At 28.4% G+C, this 10713-nt stretch overlaps 1 protein-coding gene and 1 long non-coding RNA gene across 2 annotated transcripts in view; one reads left to right on the top strand and one right to left on the bottom strand.

Moving 5' to 3' along the window:
• Positions 1 to 10713, bottom strand: part of LOC107170287 (glycine receptor subunit alpha-2-like) — a 244227-nt gene that overhangs the window by 144620 nt on the left and 88894 nt on the right. Inside the window, exon 2 of the mRNA XM_089223061.1 lies at positions 7926 to 8014. Coding sequence (XP_089079187.1) covers positions 7926 to 8014 — 89 coding nt within the window. The remainder of the gene's footprint in view (positions 1 to 7925; positions 8015 to 10713) is intronic.
• LOC149056571 (uncharacterized) lies at positions 3399 to 9978 on the top strand. Its single transcript, XR_016190870.1, has 3 exons — positions 3399 to 3470; positions 7764 to 8063; positions 9854 to 9978. It is a non-coding gene; the product is annotated as an uncharacterized LOC149056571 (long non-coding RNA).

The raw sequence follows: 10713 nt of genomic DNA, 5'->3' as shown, positions 1-10713 counted from the left end.
TTACTTTTACTTTTTTTCTATATTTACCTATTAAGTTACAATTTACTTTCGTCATTTTGGTTATATAATGACAACTGGTAATCGTGACCTATTTTTTTAAAACGTCATTATAAACGATATCTATTGCATGTAAATCGTACAATATACGGTTATAGCATTAATTTACGGCTTTAACGGACATTGCATATAAATTTAGCTAGATGACAAAACCGAATCGACCATATAATATTATGATTAATTATGACAATATTCTATTTTTGATTTTAAAGCCACTTGTATACAACTATGATAACTTAGGTAACAGTAACAAAACAAAAAGGAAAAACAATACGAATTTAGATTAACAATTGATTAGTTCTTATACACTATATTATAAAGCCAGCCTCGAATGTATATTATTATTTTTAGAGCAGTTTCTGATTTAGTACTTATAAAATAGAGTAATGATTGAGAGGAATATTAAGAAATTTAAGAGTGTCAAATAGAATTTGTCGTTTAAGCCACATGGCAGGACAGTTAGAGGGAGGTCACAAATACACTCATTTAAATTTAGTGTACAAAATGTGGCGAGTCGTTTAGTTCAAGTTTGAAAGAGTGACTAGATAAAATAAGGGATGTCCTACGTAAACGATCAAATCGAACTATGTATGATCTTTGTAAATTTAGGTTGTTAAGCCTATTTTTTTTCATGATATCGGGTGTTGTATATGTCAAGTAAGTTATATCAATAGGAAGATTATTGACTAGATAGGTAGCGTTTTAAAAAAGGGATAACGTCAGAATGTGGTTGATGTGTAAGAGAGTTGGATTTAGCCAAATTATCAGCGAATTCGTTGCCACGTATTCCCTTGTGATTGAGAATCCATAGGAAGTGAATAATGTAGTTTGATTGATTGAGATAATATGATAATATTATTATAAAATATATAAATTATGGTTAGGCTACAAAATGTTTTGTGATACAATTGAAAGCCACAAACATCGATATTAATTTAATTTTTCTTTCAATATTTTTGAGTGATTTTGGCATAATTACTATTATATTTTTTTTTCCAATATCGGTTAATATGTTGAATAATTTAATCTTAATTTACAATTGTATGTTTTGTTCTTTTATTTTATGAAAAATATAATTTCGTATTCGTCTTTTTCAAAACTTTTACTCTTCTATAAAGTTGTTTTCTTAACTTTTTAATCTATTTTTAAGTACATCTCATACCTATCTTGTTTTTACTCCGACTTCTTATCTTTCCCCCAAATTTTTTTGACACTATCATAATAAATATTATTTGTAACGATGTATCTACCTTCCTAATTAACTTAATAATTTATACAAATATTATGTTATTCTACAACACTCAAACTTAATAAATGATTTACTCGGTTTCTATCTATCGATTATATTTTGCACATCTATTATGTTTTTAAATCTTATATTGGATTTAATTATACGTCTAAACTCTTAACTTTTAATGATACTCTTCTAGGTTAACAAGTACAATAATCGTTACAAAACATTACCAGCAATTTAATGAAAATGATTCAAAATGCAAAGATTCATATAGATATATAAATTTAAGGCGGTTATATATTTAATATAATATAGATCCCAACTGTAACAAGTAAATTAAACAATTAACATACCTACCTATTGCTATACCCTAACCTAAGAAACCACGCGAACTCTGTGTATGTGGGTAATAAATAATATTAAGTATAATAAGTCGTATCATCAATAAATCGCTGCAGCTTATTACGGTTAAAATTTATCAAGTAAAATTATAGAGTTTAGTTTAAACTGTTTAATGACAAACTTGCATTTTGTAAGATTATTATCGTATAATATATACGAGATGAAACTGTCAATTCGGTATGATAATATAACACATTTTCCACAGGGTTTGAGTAAAGTAGGAGATATTTTCAGTATTTTTGAATTGACTAATTTAACAAGATAGCATTTTTAGTCATTAGTCGTCAAAAAATAAATAACTTATCTGTTTAACTTACGATTTACATAAATAAGATATTAGAATGAATTGGCCATATCAAATTTGTTTAAAAAACAAAAAGACCACAGTACATTTGTTTTATATTTTTTACATTGGGTCAAGTTAAAAAAAACACTTTAAATACTTTAAATTAAAAGTATATAATCATGAAAATCTTTTAGTAATCATACAATAATAAGTTTTCAAAACATTAATAAAAAAAAAGTCATTATAACTGTTGTGAGAGACACCACAATATGTATATTCATATTAATTAGTTTAAAATGAACGCGTACTATTTTCAATATCACGACGATACAAATAATTGTGTTGTGTTATTTTCAAAAATGTATGAAATCAGAGTGATTAATTTCCTGGACAGAAATATTGCGTTATAATTATTTATACATTTTAATTTGAATAATCGGGTTTGAAACGTTTTCTATAAATACACTCGATGCAAGCCAAAAAATAGAGCGTGCGATCGAAATATTTTGCCGTTGTCATAAAACTTGCTGTTTTCATCGTACAATTTATAAAGTTTAAAAATTGAAATGAACTCATTAGAGTTATTTCGCAGAAATTGTCCAAAATATTCGCGGATTTTATGCAAAAACTCGTTAGTGCACTATGCTAAAGCGACGTTGTAGCTAACGACAATTATTATGTAGTCAGTGTATATTTAATATGATATAAAGTTGTTTGTCTGAAATTATTTTTGCTCGTAAATTAATGTCACCGAAAATGTGTTTGACAATAAACTGTTGGGATCTATATTATATTAAATATATAACCGCCTTAAATTTATATATCTATATTAATCTTTGCGTCTTGAATCATTTTCATTAAATTTCTGGTAATGTTTATTGAGGGTTTGGCAGTTAACCTAAGTGAAAAAGCTATTATATTTTTCAGCTGTGGATTTAAAACGTCAAGTTATTTACTCGATTTAAGTGTCCGTAAAGTACGTATATAAGAAGTGCGTTCCTATCTATATCTAATAATAATTAAAAATTGACTCGTTTCAATCCCAATGTTCGTCATCACGACTAAATCGGTAGGTATATAAACATTTCTTAAAGCAACACTTTATTAATAATAACAACCTCGTAATACTGTTTAAAAAAGGTGTGTCGATAATTTTTCGATCTGACAATTTTCAGTGATGCCAACCCGGCTCGGCCAACGTTCGTATAACGATAATAGTTTAAAATAGTAATAACTAATAAATAATTGGTAAAATATTTGGCGGTGCCTATGTTATCACAGGTACAAATCTAAGGCGTTCTATAAATTCCATCCTGCATTGTGATTTATAGAGCTAACTAATATTGGTACTAATTAAATAAGGCTATAATAATATTATCATCATACTGATTAATGTATTTTGTTTTTATGGGTTTTCAGTTTGACAAAATAAGCTTGAGAGTGAACAGTGAATACTTGCAATTTCGAAATGAATAAATTTTTTTGGATTATGTAAGTTACATTTTAATACATTTTATCTTAATTTTTTCCATCCTTAAACTAAGTTTTTTCGGTTGATCCTTTCACCTATCAACTAATGATTATTTAAATCTCAAATTCGCAACTCATATAAAATACCTTTACATTGTATAATATTTTATGCATACATGATTTTATAGTCTGAAATAGAATAATTTTTTTAACATATTAAATATTTACCTCAAATAGTAATTATATAATATAAAAAAATGACAAATCTGTGTCATTTTTTTCCAGCGCACATAATATATTTGCACATAGTGAATTTCATTATATTATTATTATTTTCACTCACACTCCGATCAGACGATAATTTCCATTAAAATAGTATTAATTATTGCTTCTTTCAAACGTTTTGATTTTCTAATCAGTTGCATAGTTGCATTCGTTATTACCGGCAGACCAAAAACTTCTACTGATATTCGTTATTGACACGACTGGGCGACGGGCGTACATAATATTATATGCATACGCAAAGACTCAAAGTATACAATAAATTTACATGCGTGTATTATTTACTATGCTTTAATTTCGTATGGAACAAATATTATTTAATAATTCGAGCGTCGTTTGATACACATTATAGTTATATATGTATATAAAAAAAACTTCTTATATATTACTTTATAAATATATAAGAACTCTAACATGCTGTGCCACCGAAATACGAGTGATCGGGGAGATGGACGCAGTGGCAAGTGGGTGTAAGCTCCATTAGCGACGTTAACGATTGGCACAGCTCTAGTAGAAGTATATAATACGCGGTAGTAGTGGTTAACCGGCGTTGCGATAAGGCTCCGCAGCGACTCGAGCCTGTAACATAAATTGTATAGGTACCGCGATGTCGGATGACGGGAAAAAAACATGCTAAGTACCCAAGGTTGGTGGTTGTGTATAAAATGTAATATATATATATATATATATATATATATATATATATATACGTGTCCTGCTCGTCGTAAACGAGGAAAAAGTATAACGAAAAATAAATGTATTTTTATCGAACAAGTGTTAATAAAAATAGCAGCCTTGTACGCGTGTGTATGATGTGTTTGTGGTGGGAGGGAGGTATAGCCTATATCGTATATAGTACGTTAGTATGTACATCGTGTACCTATATATTATTGAATATTGACATATTATGTTATCCATTTAACGAAAGACATTAACGTTTTTGAAAATATTCATTTGAAATAATATTGAGTAGTTTAAAAAAACTATTTTTTTAAACTTTTTTAATAACTATTACAAAATGCATTTTTTGTTTGTTCCAAAGCGGAATACATTTTGGAAATATAAAAATCAATTTCCGGAAGAAGAGTTATTAATTTATTATGAGTTATATATTGTATGGCTTTGAATTCTTATATAACCAAAAAACTAACTGTCCAAAATTGGAGTTTATAATATATCGAAATGCTTGGAAGAATGAAGTATTTTGCTTCAGAATTTTAAATTATATGCGTATTCTAGCTATTGTCACTTATAGGGTAAAAAATGATGGCGATAAGAGATAGTATTACATTTAGTAATGACTTAAAATTATGTAAAAAATGTTTTCAAAAACTTAAGCGTCAATTAAAATAAAAATTTTCTAACGTTAAATGGGACGCCCCTTATGTAAAATATGTATAATGGTATGAGTTTGCATGCTATAATAATATGACACAGTTGGTGATGGTGACATGTCACGTCTATATACCCACCAAGGCACCAAGTATTGATAGCTATAATAATAATATGTATATAATCTATCTATCTATCTATATAATAAACACTTATGTATACGTGTACATAAGGACGAGTACCGTAAGTGAAAATTAGTCAAATTTATGCATAGGTAATAATATTAGATAAAACATACAAATATATACGCTAAATTCGTATGTACCTACGAATTATGAAGGGATTTATTTAAGCGGTTATAACTATTATTCCCCTGTACATATTTGTATTTAAATAAAACATTTAGACAGATGTGTTCCATTTCGGATTATGCAATTAAAAATGTATAGGTCGCGTACGCCGACAACGGAGAATTATTATACCATACACACCACACAGGTGGTTTGGTATCTTAGATATTACCTGTGTATAATCGTATAATATGATATTATCCGCAACATGTGACGTGTGTATCTGTGAGTTATTCTGCCACATTTAATATGCAATACAGTTTCCCTGTCGTACGGCGTAATGTTATAAGTTAAGTTATATTATAATACTGTATAATGTATAACACTGTGTATGTGTAACCTATGTGTGTGTGTTGTGGCGATGACGGCATTCGAATGGCGGAAATTACGGCGGCTCGAATAATTCGAGCCGCCGTAAACGAATGCGAAACGAATACGGAATATTTATATTCAAACGTCTGCGAAACATGCAGCTTGTTTAAAATCACGAAATTACCAACTACTCGTATAAGTATAGGTACTCTTTGAACGGATACAAATCAGACGAAGGTAAGGTACTATACATTTTATGTATAATGTATATTACATATACAGGGAGTATCAGGACGATCGGATGATTTTGCGTCTTGTACAATTACGCCTGAACAAGTTAGACGTTCGAAACGCACTCTGTACAGTGTACACTATATGTTATCATTATTTAATAGATCGGTTCGTCTGCCCCTTGCTCATATTATTATAATGCCGTTTGTTTTACACATCTTGTCAAAAGTTCGACCATTATACCGATGCAGAATGGAATGATCATATAATATTAAATGTACGTTGTATATACCAACTATGAAGACTAAAACGCACTGTAATAACGACACGACGTGGCCATCGACGAAACGGTATTCCAATATAATACTTATAATCAGATGTGTGGTCCGTGAATATCGAACTGCAACATACGGATTGTGGGTATTACCTATATCTGTTATGTGTACATAATGTGTGTAAATATTCATCTCTGACCGCGTATATGAAATACGAATATTGTAAAATTAATGTTAGAGGACTTTTAGTTCGTACTTGCGGAGCTATTTTTTTTTTCGAAATTCAAATAATAAAATAACTTCTAATACAAATGGTATTTGGGATGTAAAAATTATCTGTATACAATTTTATTTTATACATTGTCTAAACATTTTTTATTATTATATAGTATTGAACATAATATTATAGTATTTATACACAATATCGTATAAATGTCAACACCGGGCGTCGTTCGATACGACATGTGTAATAATTATTAAAGCAGTTTGATGATGGTTAGGGCTAGGATTTAAATGCGGTATAAAATAATAAAACTTAAATTTAACTTTGTTGAAATATGCTACCTACAGAGAATTTACAAAGCAACTTCAATCTGTTAGGTGAAAGAGAAACATTTTACAATTTAAAAACAGATTAAATTAAGTTACCTCATATGAAAGATGATTCATTTTTGTTAGTTTTACTTTTAAATAAATTTTATTATTTTCGTTTTCACATTTTTTTTTTTTTTTATAAAGATCAAATCACTGGTTTTATGAAATTGAAACTAAAAGCATAATATTACGTTAAATTCTGCCTGTACACTACATTTGTTTCAATATACCACAAAAATATTCGTTAATATGCATTTTATTGCTAAAAATATGTAATATAAAAAGGAGTTAACACTTTTGAAAAATTGTAATTTAATTGGATTTTAAGAATAACTACTCGAAGAACCTTATACCTACTCAGCTTTTAAGCTTTTACTAAAACTTAAAAATAATAAATCAATATTTTAAATGCCTATAAATATTTGAAAATAGTAGGTTATTACATTTTAAGCTTTTACAATTATTAATTTATGAATAATTTCATAGAAAAACTAAATTCGCTTGATAAAAAAATCGTTATTTAATATCTTATGAATAATATTTGTAGATTATACTCATTTTATATGTATAGTTCTTGTGAGAAAAATTTATAAGAAACCTTTTATTAACATATCAATTATAAGGTATGAATATTAAATATTTAATGAAATAAATACCATAAAATAATTTGAAATTGTGCAAAAATTTTGTAAGTATGTATCTTTGATATTTTTTAGTTGTCATATAAAAATGTATGGGGACTTTGTATTGAATTTTCAAGTTTTTTTACCTTAAACCGCTAATAGTGTATCGAATTCGGAAAAAAGACAAACATTTTAAATACATTTTAAATAAAACCTTAATATTTGTATAAATTATTTTATGCTACCTGCAGTAAATGTTTTTATAATTGTTTGGTGAAAATTTTAAGTCTACATAACTATACATTTTTGTGTTAGATACTACTAAAAACAAGATAGATTTTTTGAAAACTACTGGTTACGCGTGAAAAACAATATGCTCAAATCAATAAATAAATCGTATCTAACATCAATATGAAACAATTCAGGTAGGTAATTATGGCATAATTTTATGTCTGCGACGCATGCATGCATACTCACTTAGGTGGTTTGTTGGCGTTGCTCGTCTGTCGTAATTTTTCTTCAGCAGGCTGTCTAGTATCTGTAGATGATTCATTTTTGCACCGTACCTGCGAACAGGATAAAACAACAATTGATCAAATCACGGGTTTTTACAAAGTAAGTATACATTTTAAATTATATATTTATTATAAAAATATAATATATAATATTATATTAGGTTTATTATGTTAATGGTTTGTAAATTCAATTACATATAATGATATTGTTATAATAAATTGTATTGATTTATTGATAGTTATTATGAAATCATGTATGACATAAATCATACATATTTTTTGCACGAGAAACGAATCTGTCTGTCGACATAACACTATTTCTGAGACTTTACATTGATTTAAGCCAAAAAGTTCTTCTTTAAAACTCGATGAAACTCTGTTCTTTCTCGCTATCTCTCTAAGCGAGCGCGTAAAATCGATATCCCGCATGGCTCGTTAAGAAAAAAAAACTTCTTTTTAAACATAATAATATAATCTTATAACTTCAAATACGATAGGCATCAATTGTGATGTCATCGGTTGAAAACCCACAAAGGAAAATTGAAAATCGTGTTCGGACCATAAAGTTATCATACAAACGAATGTGTACATACACACCCACATACACACACAAACTCACCTACGCGCGCACACACCTTATTAATACAACTCGTGATCACGCGGCGTCTCGTGTATGCAATTTAACGGCATACGCGCGAACTCGGGACTCGGGAGCATACAATATTATTAGTACCTATTTTATGTTTGTGCGTGTGCCGTGTATAACATTATCGTACACGTAGCAAAAATTTATTCTTTGGCAAAAATCTCGCGTATTTTTAAAAACGTAAAATAGCGTTATTATATTTGTCATGGAACCGCAAAATTTAATTAGTTCAACGTCGTTTAACTTTCCGTGGATACGTTTCATTTACCTCTCCAGTAGAAAAGAGGTTATGCATACACAATATTAGTATAATATAATGCAATATACATTGTATAATATTATTGTATACCTAGTGCACTATAGTAATATAATCATTTTATAAAATATTATAAACACAGTGCTGCTGACTGTGCTGAGCTGGTTTAATAATAATATGCTTACATTACACTATCAATTTCCCGGCGCACATAATACGCTATACTTTCGTATTATCATTATTACAAAATTTGTCAAATGATATATTTTATTGTAAATACGATTCCACATGATATAATCTGCCACAGAATTAACATATACTTAGTGTGTATAAGGAACAATCAACTGAACGACATTATTTTAAAAACGCATGTTTGCGTTAATAAAATACAAATACCTACATATTACGATTCAATATTAATGACCAATGTTATTTTATTATTTTTACCCATAATAATATGATCTTAGATTATTTTATGATGATTAAAAATGAATGTCCACTATATTCCACCCATATTTTTTTTTTTTTTTTATAAATTTATTTATTTACAATTTATGACTTATGTTTATACTATGGAAGAATACATTGATTTCGTCCGTAGGTATTGTCTTCATTGAATGCTTGATGGAGTGAGGTGGGGTTTTTGAGGATCTTGCGGGCTTCCGTGTATTTGGTGCAATTTATGATGATATTTTCTAGTGTTTTGTGTCTCATTGCAAGTATCGCATACTGGGGCTGGTTCTTTTCTTATGAGATAAGCATGAGTTAAATGTGAGTGGCCTATTTTATCTCGAGTAATATTTTCTTCATCTCTTCGTTTGGTGTTGGGAGGATATTTTAATTTTTTAATAGATAATTTCCACCCATATTATTTTTCAATAATATCAAATGTATGCATTGAAAACCTGTTGCTTTCTTTGTTTGTCACATAATATTATATAACATGCGAGCACAATTAATTTATGTTGTTATTAACTTATATTTCAAGGAAAGTGGGAAAAAATAAACTCCAGAACCAGAAAATAATGAATGTTGCAGTAGTTTAGAAAATATTAGGTGAACGGGAAAAATTATTAGTTCTGAAAATGTCAAACTCCTCTGCTCAGCCAAGTATGATATCGTTAATATTATTATTATTTATTTGTTTGTTTTGACGATGATCATCATAATTAAACTACTCCAACAGTTTAAGATAATAGTGTATAATGTATTCTTGCCAACACCTACATTGAAGATTATTATTATAAGACATGAATATGAAAAGTTTACGGTTTAACAAATACTTTTTCTGCATAACCACGGCCCAAGTATAAAAATTATACGCCACAGCATTTAGCTAACCCGTTATTTACTTATATAATTTAAGTAAATACAAAATTAAACCTAGAATTTAATATTTCTCTGTGTCTATTCGTAACATTTTTTCCTCTTTGAAAAATTAAATTACAACGATTATTTCGCTTTTATAGACGAATCTCATCTGATAATCTTCTATACTCCACAAGTCGTACAAATAGAATTATTTCTGTTTTATATTTGAGTGGTCGACCTTTGAATTTGGTTCTCCTCTGCAGGGTGTTTATTTAAGAAATTTGTCGCTTCTTTTGTTTGTATTGCACAAAAACATGTCAACCACGTAAATAATTGGATTAAAAAGGAACTACAAAAAAAAAACCATCTTGATCAAAACGAGTATACTGTTCTATTTATTTCACCCATCGACACACTCTCTTCCTTCAAATTGCCTTCTAATCATATTTACTATGAACTAAATGGATAATTATATATATTATTTTGATTCTATTTTCCATTTATCACTTTAAAATAAATGGTTCCATTTGGACGCAC

This window comes from Diuraphis noxia, unplaced genomic scaffold, assembly GCF_037042655.1.
Source record: "Diuraphis noxia isolate RWA-SAM2 unplaced genomic scaffold, SU_Dnox_SAM2 contig0003, whole genome shotgun sequence".
NCBI lineage: Eukaryota > Metazoa > Arthropoda > Insecta > Hemiptera > Aphididae > Diuraphis > Diuraphis noxia.
Note: the sequence above shows the minus strand (reverse complement) of the source record. Positions and strands in the feature narration are given on the sequence as shown.